The sequence below is a fragment of the Sebastes umbrosus genome, chromosome 24, assembly GCF_015220745.1.
Source record: "Sebastes umbrosus isolate fSebUmb1 chromosome 24, fSebUmb1.pri, whole genome shotgun sequence".
NCBI lineage: Eukaryota > Metazoa > Chordata > Actinopteri > Perciformes > Sebastidae > Sebastes > Sebastes umbrosus.
The window spans coordinates 577,501-594,773 of record NC_051292.1 but is presented as its reverse complement, the minus strand read 5'-3'; the positions used below and the strand labels follow the sequence as shown (position 1 = coordinate 594,773).

Genomic DNA, 17,273 nt, shown 5'->3' with positions numbered 1-17,273 from the left:
TCCGTGATAAATGGTTCTATTAGCAATCCAGATTGTTAAAGTGTGATATAACAGATCGGAGAGGGGCGCGGGGGCCCATTCATTCTCCTCCCTTCTGCACACAGCGCCGTAAATAGACGCTTTTTATGTGTAAATAACGTATTAAAAGTCGGCATTAGCCGTGTCCTTTGATAGAGAGGAAATTGTTGTAAATAAATAACGCGGGACGGGAATATAAAAGAGGGGGGGGGGTGTTACAGCGCCTCAGAGGTGGGCATGACTTAGCTGACAGGAATTCTACAGCCAACAGTAAACAACCCGGCGACACTGAGAGCAGCTGCACTATATTAGAAGAGCTGAGGTTCAACCTGCCTCCCTCGCACTTATCAGGAGCTGGCAACAGGAATAATAATGCATATTACGCCCCGTAAGTAATTGCTCTGTCTCCACGCCGTGGCAGACGCTTGTGGTTTTTTAGCGCTGAGGCTCTTCGCTGATATCTGATTGGTCGGGACGGCGGCTGCGAATCGGAGCTTCTTGTTTATTTCAGATTAAAATACGAGGCTCTTACACCGAGCTGATAGGGAGGAAGAGTTATGGAGGGACTTTTAGTTTAGGTGAGACGAGATTAAAAAGTCAGCAGCTGATACAGGAAATGGTCAAATATATAAATATACAAATATACAACAGCGTGGTCGAGGTTCAGATTAAGAGTCTTACTCCTGCAGCTTGAACTTCAAACTAACTCTCAACATTATGACAATAAAGTTTTCATTTTGATTTAAAGAAAAAATCCTAATATTACAGGAAAACTTGAAACTATTCTTGAAACTCAATTTTATTTCGAAAATCGTCCAAAAACCCGTTAATCCTGGAAATTAACAGCTCATTGGAGCTACGTTCTACTGAAGAACCCGTTAATCCTGGAAGTTAACAGCTCATTGGAGCTACGTTCTACTGAAGAACCCATAAATCCTGGAAGTTAACAGCTCACTGGAGCTACGTTCTACTGAAGAACCCGTTAATCCTGGAAGTTAACAGCTCATTGGAGCTACGTTCTACTGAAGAACCCATAAATCCTGGAAGTTAACAGCTCACTGGAGCTACGTTCTACTGAAGAACCCGTTAATCCTGGAAGTTAACAGCTCATTGGAGCTACGTTCTACTGAAGAACCCATAAATCCTGGAAGTTAACAGCTCACTGGAGCTACGTTCTACTGAAGAACGCCGTTGATCCTGGAAGTAAACAGCTCATTGGAGCTACGTTCTACTGAAGAACGCCGTTGATCCTGGAAGTAAACAGCTCACTGGAGATACATTCTACTGAAGAACGCCGTTGATCCTGGAAGTAAACAGCTCATTGGAGCTACGTTCTACTGAAGAACGCCGTTGATCCTGGAAGTAAACAGCTCACTGGAGCTACATTCTACTGAAGAACCTGTTAATCCTGGAAGTTAACAGCTGATTGGAGCTACGTTCTACTGAAGAACCTGTTAATCCTGGAAGTTAACAGCTGATTGGAGATACGTTCTACTGAAGAACCTGTTAATCCTGGAAGTTAACAGCTGATTGGAGCTACGTTCTACTGAAGAACCTGTTAATCCTGGAAGTAAACAGCTCATTGGAGCTACGTTCTACGGAAGAACCCGTTAATCCTGGAAGTTAACAGCTCATTGGAGCTACGTTCTACTGAAGAACCCGTTAATCCTGGAAGTTAACAGCTCATTGGAGCTACGTTCTACTGAAGAACCTGTTAATCCTGGAAGTTAACAGCTCATTGGAGCTACGTTCTACTGAAGAACCCGTTAATCCTGGCAGTTAACAGCTCACTGGAGATACGTTCTACTGAAGAACGCCGTTGATCCTGGAAGTAAACAGCTCATTGGAGCTACGTTCTACTGAAGAACGCCGTTGATCCTGGAAGTAAACAGCTCATTGGAGCTACGTTCTACTGAAGAACGCCGTTGATCCTGGAAGTAAACAGCTCACTGGAGATACGTTCTACTGAAGAACGCCGTTGATCCTGGAAGTAAACAGCTCATTGGAGCTACGTTCTACTGAAGAACGCCGTTGATCCTGGAAGTAAACAGCTCACTGGAGCTACATTCTACTGAAGAACCTGTTAATCCTGGAAGTTAACAGCTGATTGGAGCTACGTTCTACTGAAGAACCTGTTAATCCTGGAAGTTAACAGCTGATTGGAGATACGTTCTACTGAAGAACCTGTTAATCCTGGAAGTTAACAGCTGATTGGAGCTACGTTCTACTGAAGAACCTGTTAATCCTGGAAGTTAACAGCTCATTGGAGCTACGTTCTACGGAAGAACCCGTTAATCCTGGAAGTTAACAGCTCATTGGAGCTACGTTCTACTGAAGAACCCGTTAATCCTGGAAGTTAACAGCTCATTGGAGCTACGTTCTACTGAAGAACCTGTTAATCCTGGAAGTTAACAGCTCATTGGAGCTACGTTCTACTGAAGAACCCGTTAATCCTGGCAGTTAACAGCTCACTGGAGATACGTTCTACTGAAGAACGCCGTTGATCCTGGAAGTAAACAGCTCATTGGAGCTACGTTCTACTGAAGAACGCCGTTGATCCTGGAAGTAAACAGCTCACTGGAGCTACGTTCTACTGAAGAACCTGTTAATCCTGGAAGTTAACAGCTGATTGGAGCTACGTTCTACTGAAGAACCCGTTAATCCTGGAAGTGAACAGTTCATTGGAGATACGTTCTACGGAAGAACCCGTTAATCCTGGAAGTTAACAGCTCATTGGAGATACGTTCTACTGAAGGACCTGTTAATCCTGGAAGTTAACAGCTCATTGGAGCTACGTTCTACTGAAGAACCCGTTAATCCTGGAAGTTAACAGCTCATTGGAGATACGTTCTACTGAAGAACCTGTTAATCCTGGAAGTTAACAGCTCATTGGAGCTACGTTCTACTGAAGAACCCGTTAGTCCTGGAAGTTAACAGCTCATTGGAGCTACGTTCTACTGAAGAACCCGTTAATCCTGGAAGTTAACAGCTCATTGGAGCTACGTTCTACTGAAGAACCCGTTAATCCTGGAAGTTAACAGCTCATTGGAGCTACGTTCTACTGAAGAACCCGTCCCTGTAGAACGTCTCTGAGTTGGCTCCAGCTTTATTCAAATATTGAAGAAGAACATGTGAAGGAACATGTAAAACTGCCCGACATTGATATTCTCTTATGAACCATTAATGTTGGAGTTCTTCATCATGGCAGGCCACCGGGTTCTTCATTAAAGAGAAGGAACGTCACTAAATCAGCGGCTGTATTTCCATTTCAAAAGTGGCCCGTCACTCTGCATCCCCGTCAGTCAGCGCCACTAACTCATCTCTTTTATCCTCTGGAGGTACGAACAAGCTCTTTTAACCTCATTATAGCCGGCTTTCATCAGGCGCTCACTGACATCTCTAAAACATGGCTCTCACCTCTACTTCCTGGGACATTCACCCCCAACGTACCTCCGCAGGTTCAACTGCTTTCTCTTCATGCGCTGCTCTCTCTGATTCAAGCTGAGACGCTACAGAAAGATCTGCTTCTGTGACATCAAGGAGAAGCTTTCCATTCAAATCTGTCCTCCTCGTTCCTCAGAGACCTCGACGTCTTTCACAGACTTAACCTGGTTTATCACAACTGGTTTCTCATTTCTATCAGTAACAGTTAACTCACTAAGAGAAAGAGAAGTCAGACCATCTGAGAAAACAGAGGTGAACTCTAACAGCAAGATGGTGACAGTAAAAAAAACATGATTGCAACGGTAAATATGGCAACGACTAAAAAGATGTTGACATTAAAAAACCAACATGGTGACGACTAAAAACCAAGATGGTGACGGTAAAAACCAAGATGGCGACGGTAAAAACCAAGATGGCGACGGTAAAAACCAAGATGGCGACGGTAAAAACCAAGATGGCGACGGTAAAAACCAAGATGGCGACGGTAAAAACCAAGATGGTGACAGTAAAAACCAAGATGGTGACGTAAAAACCAACATGGAGACGGTAAAAACCAAGATGGCGACGGTAAAAACCAAGATGGCGACGGTAAAAACCAAGATGGCGACGGTAAAAACCAAGATGGCGACGGTAAAAACCAAGATGGCGACGGTAAAAACCAAGATGGTGACAGTAAAAACCAAGATGGTGACGTAAAAACCAACATGGAGACGGTAAAAACCAAGATGGAGACGGTAAAAACCAAGATGGAGACGGTAAAAACCAAGATGGAGATGGTAAAAAAAACAAGATGGAGACGGTAAAAACCAAGATGGTGATGGTAAAAAAAACAAGATGGAGACGGTAAAAACCAAGATGGAGACGGTAAAAACCAAGATGCAGACGACCAAGATTGCAATGGTAAATATGGCGATGACTAAAAAGATGTTGACGGCCAAAAACCAAGATGGTGACAGTAAAAACCAAGATGGCGACGGTAGGAACCAAGACAACCAAGTTAATTTCTTCTGAACTGAGTTTTTTGTTAGAAAAAGGCGATACTTAAGACAGATAAAGGTAAAGAGAGGTAAAGGTGAGAGTTAACATTAACTGTTAACTTGTAATTAATGTGCAGCACACTTGTCTAATATTAATTCTTTGGGTTCCTAGTTGTACTAAAAACAGAAACCGTCTCCATCTTTGTTCCTTCGTTACCCGTTAATGAGTGTCTCTTTGTGATGGCGGGCCACCAAGTCCTCCATTAATGAGTCCAAATGTCACTAAATCAGGCGTTTAATCTACATTTCAAAGGCGGCCCATCACCGTGCATCTCTGTCAACCCGTGTCGCGGTCTCCGGCAGCCAGCCTTTATCCTCTGGAGGTAAGAACGAGGTCTTTGAGCCTCATTATGCGGCGCTTTCATCACACGCCGGCTGACATCTTTAAAACATGTACGCTCTCTTTGTGGCGGTGAGAGAGGCTCGCTGCTACTCTCCATTTAGTTCAACAACACCACCAGTAGTTCTCACCTGCCTCCCCCCACCACCACCACCACCTCTACCGCTGTCATGTTATCTGTTCATCAGTGTTTACGGCCTCAAATGGCGCCACACTCCTCGCCGCCGCTCGCCGGGCCTCCACATTAATGATGCTCTTTTAAGTCTATTAGGATTCCTATCAGACATCTACTGTAAGTCACCTCTGACTGCTTATCAGCTCCCAGGATGGCACTTTATCTTTGAAATGTATATTTCATCGCCCCCCCCCTCCTCTGCCCCCTGGCTGAGCGCCGCTGAGACCTCGGCGGGTCGGACACCACGCTCACATCCCTCGCCTTTAAACAGCGCCTTACCTCTCGTCTCTGAGGGTTTCTTCAGGTCGGAGAATCCGCTCCCGTCCATTCTGTCTTTTCTCTCCGAGGCCCTCGATGTGGACGTCTCCATCGCCGAAGGAACTCTGGACGGACGAGGAGACACAAAAGGAGCTGTTAATGCTACGAGGACACTCGGGATGAGACGAGGACACTCGGGACTCACTGAGAGGACTTCCTGTCCTGCTGAGAGCGCTCATGAAAATGCTCGACAGCAGCGAGATAAACACTAACAGAGTTTAAGGAATCAGAAACAATACATTTGCACAAAAGCTGTGGAAGTTCAGTTTTAACGCCACTAACTTCTTTAACACAACTTGTGATTTTTAGGTTGTAGCGGCTCAGTTTTAAAGCTAGACTGAAGATATTGATATCATCTGAAACTATAGAACCTGATGGATCCATCGGTCATACCATGTCATACCAGCTGGTCAGGAAGGAGGTTGAATAACGCTCCGAAGTTACACTACATTTTGGCGAGGAAAAACTGTCATGTCCATTTTCAAAGAGGTCCCTTGACCTCTGACCTCCAGATATTTGAATGTGTGAGTTTTTTTGTCCAAAAAAAAGTCCCCAAAAAAGTCTGAAAAATGTCCAAAAAATGTCCGGAAAATTTGAGTAATGTTCCGAAAAAAAGTCAGAAAAATGTTTGAAAAATGGCCAAAAAAAGTCAAAAAACTCTGGAAAATGTCCGAAAAGAGAATACTTGACAAATGTCCCTTTAAGGTAAATTTTGAACACAATAAATGTCCATCCGTTCAGAACTACTGATGCGTCTCCACGTGGCGCCCAACTCTCCTCTGCTACTAGTTTCTCTTTACTCAACCAATCAGATAATCCTCCAGCAAACATGTCCAGGGATCTTTTCTCACCACGTCCCCCCCCAGCGCTTCACGACTCAATCAGTGGACGGGGGCGTCGGCGTGGAGGGTTTCTGGGGGTCAAAGGTCACGGTGGGGGTCTGAGCTCGCATGTCACCAAAGTTTATTTGACTATTGACCTTTTCAGCCGGCGCTATTCAGACGGACTTCAACTGTTCAAAGACTCTTTAGAACAACACGACTCTGTCTTCAGACTCTTTACTCAGACTGTTCCTTTAAAACATTTAACTACACCTGTTAGAACAACACGACTCCGTCTTCAGACTCTTTACTCAGACTGTTCCTTTAAAACATTTAACTTCACCTGTTAGAACAACACGACTCCGTCTTCAGACTCTTTACTCAGACTGTTCCTTTAAATCATTTAACTTCACCTGTTAGAACAACACGACTCTGTCTTCAGACTCTTTACTCAGACTGTTCCTTTAAAACATTTAACTTCACCTGTTAGAACAACACGACTCCGTCTTCAGACTCTTTACTCAGACTGTTCCTTTAAAACATTTAACTTCACCTGTTAGAACAACACGACTCTGTCTTCAGACTCTTTACTCAGACTGTTCCTTTAAAACATTTAACTTCACCTGTTAGAACAACACGACTCCGTCTTCAGACTCTTTACTCAGACTGTTCCTTTAAAACATTTAACTTCACCTGTTAGAACAACACGACTCCGTCTTCAGACTCTTTACTCAGACTGTTCCTTTAAAACATTTAACTTCACCTGTTAGAACAACACGACTCCGTCTTCAGACTCTTTACTCAGACTGTTCCTTTAAAACATTTAACTACACCTGTTAGAACAACACGACTCCGTCTTCAGACTCTTTACTCAGACTGTTCCTTTAAAACATTTAACTACACCTGTTAGAACAACACGACTCCGTCTTCAGACTCTTTACTCAGACTGTTCCTTTAAAACATTTAACTTCACCTGTTAGAACAACACGACTCCGTCTTCAGACTCTTTACTCAGACTGTTCCTTTAAAACATTTAACTTCACCTGTTAGAACAACACGACTCCGTCTTCAGACTCTTTACTCAGACTGTTCCTTTAAAACATTTAACTTCACCTGTTAGAACAACACGACTCCGTCCTCAGACTCTTTACTCAGACTGTTCCTTTAAAACATTTAACTTCACCTGTTAGAACAACACGACTCCGTCTTCAGACTCTTTACTCAGACTGTTCCTTTAAAACATTTAACTTCACCTGTTAGAACAACACGACTCCGTCTTCAGACTCTTTACTCAGACTGTTCCTTTAAAACATTTAACTTCACCTGTTCTAACAACACGACTCCGTCTTCAGACTCTTTACTCAGACTGTTCCTTTAAAACATTTAACTTCACCTGTTAGAACAACACGACTCCGTCTTCAGACTCTTTACTCAGACTGTTCCTTTAAAACATTTAACTTCACCTGTTAGAACAACACGACTCCGTCCTCAGACTCTTTACTCAGACTGTTCCTTTAAAACATTTAACTTCACCTGTTAGAACAACACGACTCCGTCTTCAGACTCTTTACTCAGACTGTTCCTTTAAAACATTTAACTTCACCTGTTAGAACAACACGACTTCGTCTTCAGACTCTTTACTCAGACTGTTCCTTTAAAACATTTAACTTCACCTGTTCTAACAACACAACTCCGTCTTCAGACTCTTTACTCAGACTGTTCCTTTAAAACATTTAACTACACCTGTTAGAACAACACGACTCCGTCTTCAGACTCTTTACTCAGACTGTTCCTTTAAATCATTTAACTTCACCTGTTAGAACAACACGACTCCGTCTTCAGACTCTTTACTCAGACTGTTCCTTTAAAACATTTAACTACACCTGTTAGAACAACACGACTCCGTCTTCAGACTCTTTACTCAGACTGTTCCTTTAAAACATTTAACTTCACCTGTTAGAACAACACGACTCCGTCTTCAGACTCTTTACTCAGACTGTTCCTTTAAAACATTTAACTTCACCTGTTAGAACAACACGACTCCGTCTTCAGACTCTTTACTCAGACTGTTCCTTTAAAACATTTAACTTCACCTGTTAGAACAACACGACTCCGTCCTCAGACTCTTTACTCAGACTGTTCCTTTAAAACATTTAACTTCACCTGTTAGAACAACACGACTCCGTCTTCAGACTCTTTACTCAGACTGTTCCTTTAAAACATTTAACTTCACCTGTTAGAACAACACGACTTCGTCTTCAGACTCTTTACTCAGACTGTTCCTTTAAAACATTTAACTTCACCTGTTCTAACAACACAACTCCGTCTTCAGACTCTTTACTCAGACTGTTCCTTTAAAACATTTAACTACACCTGTTAGAACAACACGACTCCGTCTTCAGACTCTTTACTCAGACTGTTCCTTTAAATCATTTAACTTCACGTGTTAGAACAACACGACTCCGTCTTCAGACTCTTTACTCAGACTGTTCCTTTAAAACATTTAACTTCACCTGTTAGAACAACACGACTCCGTCTTCAGACTCTTTACTCAGACTGTTCCTTTAAAACATTTAACTTCACCTGTTAGAACAACACGACTCCGTCTTCAGACTCTTTACTCAGACTGTTCCTTTAAAACATTTAACTTCACCTGTTAGAACAACACGACTCCGTCTTCAGACTCTTTACTCAGACTGTTCCTTTAAAACATTTAACTTCAAAAAGTCCGAAAAAAAAGTCCGAAAAATGTCCGAAAAATATATATATTAAAAAAAAGTCTGGAAAAAGTCAGAAAAAAGTCAGAAATAAAGTCAGAAAAATGTAAGAAAAAAGTCTGAAAAAGTCTGAAAAGCATCAAAAAAAAAAAAATATATATAATATAATATATAATTAAAAATAAATTTAAAAAAGATGTATAAAGGCGATTAATGAGATAATAAATTTGCATAAATTTGCATAAAATAGATAATAAATGTGCAGTTTATTTATAGAGTTTTTGCGCTGTAGTTTATACTGTTTCATTAAATTGAGAGGTTTCATATTTAATTTGATTTAAATTAATGCATTTATATAAATGATAGTATTGTAATCATTATAAACAATAATATAATACACATGTTTAGAGTAACATTGAGTTAACTAACGAACTAAGAGCTCAGTTATAGAGCAGTAATGAAGGGTCGCCTCCCACTGTTGACCTCTCAGTGATTCATTAGAGGATAATAGACAGTAAAGTTATTTAAAGGAACAACACCCCCCCCTTTCTCTAAGTCTTTGTCCTGATATCTATTGTTCCTTCAATTCATCCTCCGAGTCGACTCTTCTCCACTTTCAGTCAGTCTGAGAGGAACACAAACTCAGACCACCAAGGAATATCTAACCATCACTAATATATAGTTGTTACAGGTTTAACTTCAACTAATTTAAAGATTAAATGATGTATACCATACATTTTGACCTCCTTCTTATGTGCTTTTACATGAATTTCAACATTTATACAACATCATTCCTGCACAAGTGTCACAAATTTATAATTTTTTTGCAGTTTTACTTGCACTAACTTAATGATTAAATGATGTCTAATATGAATTTTGACCGTCCTCTATGCGCTTTTACGTGGATTTTTTACATGCATACCATATTGTTTCTGCACAATTATAACACATTTATGTTTTTTGCAGATTAATTTGCACTAACTTAAAGATTAAATGAAGTATTGTATTGTGTCTGCATAAATGTTATGGATTTATCATTTTTGCAGTTTTACTTGAGATCTCCATTATTAATTTTGACCTTCTTTACATGAATTTGAACATCTAAACTACACGATTCCTGCAAAAATGATCACAAATTTATGCTTTTTTGCAGTTTTACTTGTCGATAAATGAAGTCTTGTATGCATTTTGTCTTTTCCCTATGTGCTTTTACATGAATTTGAACATTAAAATGTATGATGAACTCACTGAATAACTGATGCTCATTATAAATGACAGTCTTCTCTATACTTGTAGATGCATTTAAACATTAGTTTTCTTCCTGCAGGCGCTGCAGTGAGGCCGTTGCTGCAGCATGTGGAGTTGACTGTTAAATATGAAGGTAAGTCCTCTGTCAGCGTGTTAAAGAACAAACCCTCAGCGACACACACGCGTGATGTAGATGAATTCCTGACAGTAGGACGGTCTTCCCAGCGCCAGGAGAACGGATGTCCTGTAGCTGTAGGTGCAGAGTTTGGGCTCATCACTGAATATTACAGCAGCCGGCGTCCTCCTGAGTTATTACAGCAGCTCAAACAAACGACTCTGTCTCAACTCAAAAGGTCACGGCGTAGCGGAGTAAAATCACAAGAGCACGCAGTCAATTCCTCGCCGCCGTACCCCCTTTTCCAAGGGCCACTTGCTGGAATTTATGGTGCGGGCCCTACACACCTATTCTCCCTTTGAATAATAGCTATCCCGTAAAAGAAGAAGCCCGGGTCGGTGGCGAGTCTTAAATAGAATACGGCTTCCAGCGGAGGAGGACGTTGTTTATTGTGCCGGCAGCGAGAGTACAAATAGAGGCTAACGGTGACATCTGAATTTATACCAGACCTGTTCCTCTTAACGTGGAGGGGAAGCTGAAAGCTAAAAACAGAGCGCAGGGGAGAAGGAGAGGTCCCGAGAGAGGCCCAAACACCTCAAACGTCACTATAAAGATCTAAAAAACATCACTATAACACCTCACAGACGTCACTAAAAACACCTCACAGACGTCACTAAAACACCTCACAGACGTCACTATAAACACCTCACAGACGTCACTAAAACACCTCACAGACGTCACTAAAACACCTCACAGACGTCACTATAACACCTCACAGACGTCACTAAAACACCTCACAGACGTCACTATAAACACCTCACAGACGTCACTATAACACCTCACAGACGTCACTATAACACCTCACAGACGTCACTATAACACCTCACAGACGTCACTATAACACCTCACAGACGTCACTAAAACACCTCACAGACGTCACTATAAACACCTCACAGACGTCACTATAACACCTCACAGACGTCACTATAACACCTCACAGACGTCACTATAACACCTCACAGACGTCACTATAACACCTCACAGACGTCACTATAACACCTCACAGACGTCACTATAAACACCTCACAGACGTCACTAAAACACCTCACAGACGTCACTATAACACCTCACAGACGTCACTATAACACCTCACAGACGTCACTATAACACCTCACAGACGTCACTATAAACACCTCACAGACGTCACTAAAACACCTCACAGACGTCACTATAACACCTCACAGACGTCACTAAAACACCTCACAGACGTCACTATAACACCTCACAGACGTCACTATAACACCTCACAGACGTCACTAAAACACCTCACAGACGTCACTATAAACACCTCACAGACGTCACTATAACACCTCACAGACGTCACTATAACACCTCACAGACGTCACTATAACACCTCACAGACGTCACTATAACACCTCACAGACGTCACTATAAACACCTCACAGACGTCACTATAACACCTCACAGACGTCACTATAAACACCTCACAGACGTCACTATAAACACCTCACAGACGTCACTATAAACACCTCACAGACGTCACTATAACACCTCACAGACGTCACTATAACACCTCACAGACGTCACTATAAACACCTCACAGACGTCACTATAACACCTCACAGACGTCACTATAACACCTCACAGACGTCACTATAACACCTCACAGACATCACTATAAACACCTCACAGACGTCACTATAACACCTCACAGACGTCACTATAAACACCTCACAGACGTCACTATAACACCTCACAGACATCACTATAAACACCTCACAGACGTCACTATAACACCTCACAGACATCACTATAACACCTCACAGACGTCACTATAACACCTCACAGACATCACTATAAACACCTCACAGACGTCACTATAACACCTCACAGACGTCACTAAAACACCTCACAGACGTCACTATAAACACCTCACAGACGTCACTATAACACCTCACAGACGTCACTATAACACCTCACAGACGTCACTATAACACCTCACAGACGTCACTATAACACCTCACAGACGTCACTATAACACCTCACAGACGTCACTATAAACACCTCACAGACGTCACTAAAACACCTCACAGACGTCACTATAACACCTCACAGACGTCACTATAACACCTCACAGACGTCACTATAACACCTCACAGACGTCACTATAAACACCTCACAGACGTCACTAAAACACCTCACAGACGTCACTATAACACCTCACAGACGTCACTAAAACACCTCACAGACGTCACTATAACACCTCACAGACGTCACTAAAACACCTCACAGACGTCACTATAAACACCTCACAGACGTCACTATAACACCTCACAGACGTCACTATAACACCTCACAGACGTCACTATAACACCTCACAGACGTCACTATAAACACCTCACAGACGTCACTATAACACCTCACAGACGTCACTATAAACACCTCACAGACGTCACTATAAACACCTCACAGACGTCACTATAAACACCTCACAGACGTCACTATAAACACCTCACAGACGTCACTATAACACCTCACAGACGTCACTATAAACACCTCACAGACGTCACTATAACACCTCACAGACGTCACTATAACACCTCACAGACGTCACTATAACACCTCACAGACATCACTATAAACACCTCACAGACGTCACTATAAACACCTCACAGACGTCACTATAAACACCTCACAGACGTCACTATAACACCTCACAGACATCACTATAAACACCTCACAGACGTCACTATAACACCTCACAGACATCACTATAAACACCTCACAGACGTCACTATAACACCTCACAGACATCACTATAAACACCTCACAGACATCACTATAAACACCTCACAGACGTCACTATAACACCTCACAGACGTCACTATAAACACCTCACAGACGTCACTATAACACCTCACAGACGTCACTATAACACCTCACAGACGTCACTATAACACCTCACAGACATCACTATAAACACCTCACAGACGTCACTATAACACCTCACAGACGTCACTATAAACACCTCACAGACGTCACTATAACACCTCACAGACATCACTATAAACACCTCACAGACGTCACTATAACACCTCACAGACATCACTATAAACACCTCACAGACGTCACTATAACACCTCACAGACGTCACTATAACACCTCACAGACATCACTATAAACACCTCACAGACGTCACTATAACACCTCACAGACGTCACTATAAACACCTCACAGACGTCACTATAAACACCTCACAGACGTCACTATAACACCTCACAGACGTCACTATAACACCTCACAGACGTCACTATAAACACCTCACAGACGTCACTATAACACCTCACAGACGTCACTATAACACCTCACAGACGTCACTATAACACCTCACAGACATCACTATAAACACCTCACAGACGTCACTATAACACCTCACAGACGTCACTATAAACACCTCACAGACGTCACTATAACACCTCACAGACATCACTATAAACACCTCACAGACGTCACTATAACACCTCACAGACATCACTATAAACACCTCACAGACGTCACTATAACACCTCACAGACGTCACTATAACACCTCACAGACATCACTATAAACACCTCACAGACGTCACTATAACACCTCACAGACGTCACTATAAACACCTCACAGACGTCACTATAACACCTCACAGACATCACTATAAACACCTCACAGACGTCACTATAACACCTCACAGACATCACTATAAACACCTCACAGACGTCACTATAACACCTCACAGACATCACTATAAACACCTCACAGACGTCACTATAACACCTCACAGACATCACTATAAACACCTCACAGACGTCACTATAACACCTCACAGACATCACTATAAACACCTCACAGACGTCACTAAAACACCTCACAAACCTGAACAAACTGCTGAAGGTCAGGAGCAGTTTAGAGGTCGAGGTTTAGCTGCAGAATACACCTTGAAAAGACTGCAGGTATGATGAAGGTTGCATCATCAGAGCCTCCTGAGTCAGACACTAAAGGCCTATCTCTGTGTTTCTCTCCAGCTCTGCCTGTGACGGCGTGAAGTCCACCGAGGTCGACCAGCTGCTTTGATCCCCGACCTTCGGCCAAATGGTCCGGCCACGGCGTGGCGACCTCTCGCTGTTCTACCTCTATAGTTTGGACCGCTGACTCCTCTTCATCACCCCGACGGGTCCTTCTATCCATCATCACCTACAGTAAGTCTTCCTCTCTAACTTTCCACACGCCACCTCCATGCTGTCATCCCTGAGAGATGCACTACAACAGATTCAACACCTAGAACCTGAACCTGAACCAGAACATCCAGTTTGACTCTCTGTCCTCTGAACAACAGTTTACATGATGCAGGAAACTCAACAATGCAGATTTAAAAAGTTTATAACAGATTTATTTACCAAACAAGACGGAGAACTCATTGAATGTGATGTGGAGCTGAATGTGGGAACACAAACTCAAGTCCTCAGCGTCTGGTTGGAGGATGAGATGAAGTTAAAGTGTAAAGCTGGTTGGTTACTACACGGACCAGCTCAGACTGGACTCTCCATCTTTTATGAATGAGTCAGTGTTTAGAGCATCATGACGTCATGTGTCCGTGGACATTTAGGGACGTTTTTGACGTGTTTTTAGTGACGTGTTTAGTGTATGGAATAAGTAAGAAAACCAGAAAATCTGCATATTTAAGGAGATGAAACTGGTCATTTTTTGGCATTTTCCTCTAAAAACTCATCAGAATTGTTCCTGTTTAATTTTCCGACAACTAATCGATTAATCGACTAATTATTTCGACGATATCGACGAGTTTCTTGACACGTGAGGAGGCGGTAAAACCAGCAGAACAACAGGAGAAAAGAGATCATTTATCCCGTAAGTCTGGGTGCAGAAACATGTCATGGTTTCTCTGGATAGAGAGGATTTTCTCTGGTTTTATATCATATTAAAGTGAATATTTTGGGTGTTTTGGACTGAAGATCAGCAGTTTAAAGACCTTGAAGCTCTGTGAACGTATGATGGACATCTCTCACTAAACAATCACTTATTTAATCCAGTTAGCTGCAGATATCACAACAAAAATATGCATATTTAAGGAGCTGAAACTGGTCATTTTTTGGCATTTTCCTCTAAAAACTCATCAGAATTGTTCCTGATTATTTTTCCAACAACTAATCGATTAATCGACTAATTATTTCAGCGATATCAACGCCTTTATTGACACGTGAGGAGGCAGGAAGACCAGCAGCATTCATCCCATAAATCTGAATCTGTTGCCCAAATATTCAACTGCTGCAGAAACAAGTAATCAAGTCATCATTTCAGTTATTGAGTTTAGTGGTGTATTGGACGTGTTTTTAGTGATGTGTTTAGTAACGTTTGTTACGTTGTTTCCGTACATATTTTACTCAGTTTACGTACTTATTTCAAGCCCAACCATGATGTTTTTTTTCAGACTTAATTTAACCTGACTATGGCCGTTAACGTAGTTTTGTTGTGCGACGTAAAAATAACACGCAGAAAGGCTAAAGTGTGTCCTCATGACACGTGAAATGTCCTAGTAATATCGTGTTATTTACATGCTACTAAACAAGTTAACATCTCTTAGGATTTATAATAAAAGTACTTGTTGGTGCTGGTGGTTCAGAGTAAAGAGACTAAAGAGACTGAAGAGACTGAAGAGTCTAAAGAGACTAAAGAGTGTTTGAGCTCCGAGCTGTCAAACAGCAGCGGAGCTCTCATCTAATCGTCGGGGACACGGTGAGAGACCTGCTGAGGCCCCGTCACTAACACTATGTCACAGTCCTCCAGGGGCCCCCAAGGATCCGGGATCAGGTCTGCCCCCGGGCCCTGCTGACGGCTACACCTCCTGACCTCCTGAGAGGAGGAGGGGGTGGGGGACCGGTTCCTAAAGAGCCCCACATGTTAAAGAGGTTTCAGCCATCGCTGAGGACACGTGGTGGTAACCAGAGACGATGATGCGTCCTCAGAACGCCGTGGCGGTGGCGGGAGGGCGGTCTCTCCTCTCCTTCACATCCTTTACATCCTTTACATCCTTTACATCCTCACAGGGACTCCCCCCGCTCGCCTCGGCGGCTGTCAGGCCTCATCGTGGCGTTGCCGCCGTCCCTTCAGGGGTTAATTAACAGAACGCATCAAAGACGAGCTGCAGCGAGAGGAAGAGGAACTACCGGCCCCCGTGCGGCGGCCCCCAGCGGCCCCCGTACAGCGGGGCCCTGGACCTTTGATTTCTGACGTGTGCGATGGCGTTGAACGCCGCTCTGTTTTCATCACGTGTGACCTGCTGCTGCTGTCGGAGGACGTGTCGTCTGCTAGAGAGAAAGTGACCATCACAATATCTGACTTCTCTCTACAAGCTCGTCCTCACGTGTCCCGGCTGGAATCCAGAGGACGAAGTGGAAGTTTAACTGAATTAAATAAGTGATTGTTTAAAAGCAGTGAGAGATGTCCAGAGAGGAAGCCTTTAAAGAGCTGATCTTCAGTCCAAAACACCCACAAATATTCACTTTACTGTGATATAAAACCAGAGAAAATCATCTCTATCCAGAGAAACAATGACTTGTTTCTGCACCCAGACTTACGGGATAAATGATCTCTTTTCTCCTGCTGTTCTGATGGTTTTACCGCCTCCTCACGTGTCAGTTTGAAGCGTGTTTTTGGAGGTTTCGGTGGTCAGTTTGAAGTGTGTTTTGCAGGTTTCGGTGGTCAGTTTGAAGCGTGTTTTGGAGGTTTCGGTGGTCAGTTTGAAGCGTGTTTTTGAGGTTTTGGTGGTCAGTTTGAAGCGTGTTTTTGGAGGTTTCGGTGGTCAGTTTGAAGCGTGTTTTTGGAGGTTTCAGTGGTTAGTTTGAAGCGTGTTTTTGGAGGTTTTGGTGGTCAGTTTGAAGCGTGTTTTTGAGGTTTTGGTGGTCAGTTTGAAGCGTGTTTTTGAGGTTTCAGTGGTCAGTTTGAAGCGTGTTTTTAGAGGTTTCGGT

General features: G+C 42.7%; 1 protein-coding gene across 1 annotated transcript in view; it reads right to left on the bottom strand.

Annotated features, from left to right (window-relative positions):
• The window catches only part of LOC119483999 (zinc finger protein GLI2-like), a 67,231-nt gene that overhangs the window by 47,586 nt on the left and 2,372 nt on the right, over positions 1-17,273 (bottom strand). Inside the window, exon 2 of the mRNA XM_037762556.1 lies at positions 5,294-5,397. Coding sequence (XP_037618484.1) covers positions 5,294-5,384 — 91 coding nt within the window. The 5' untranslated portion in view covers positions 5,385-5,397. The remainder of the gene's footprint in view (positions 1-5,293; positions 5,398-17,273) is intronic.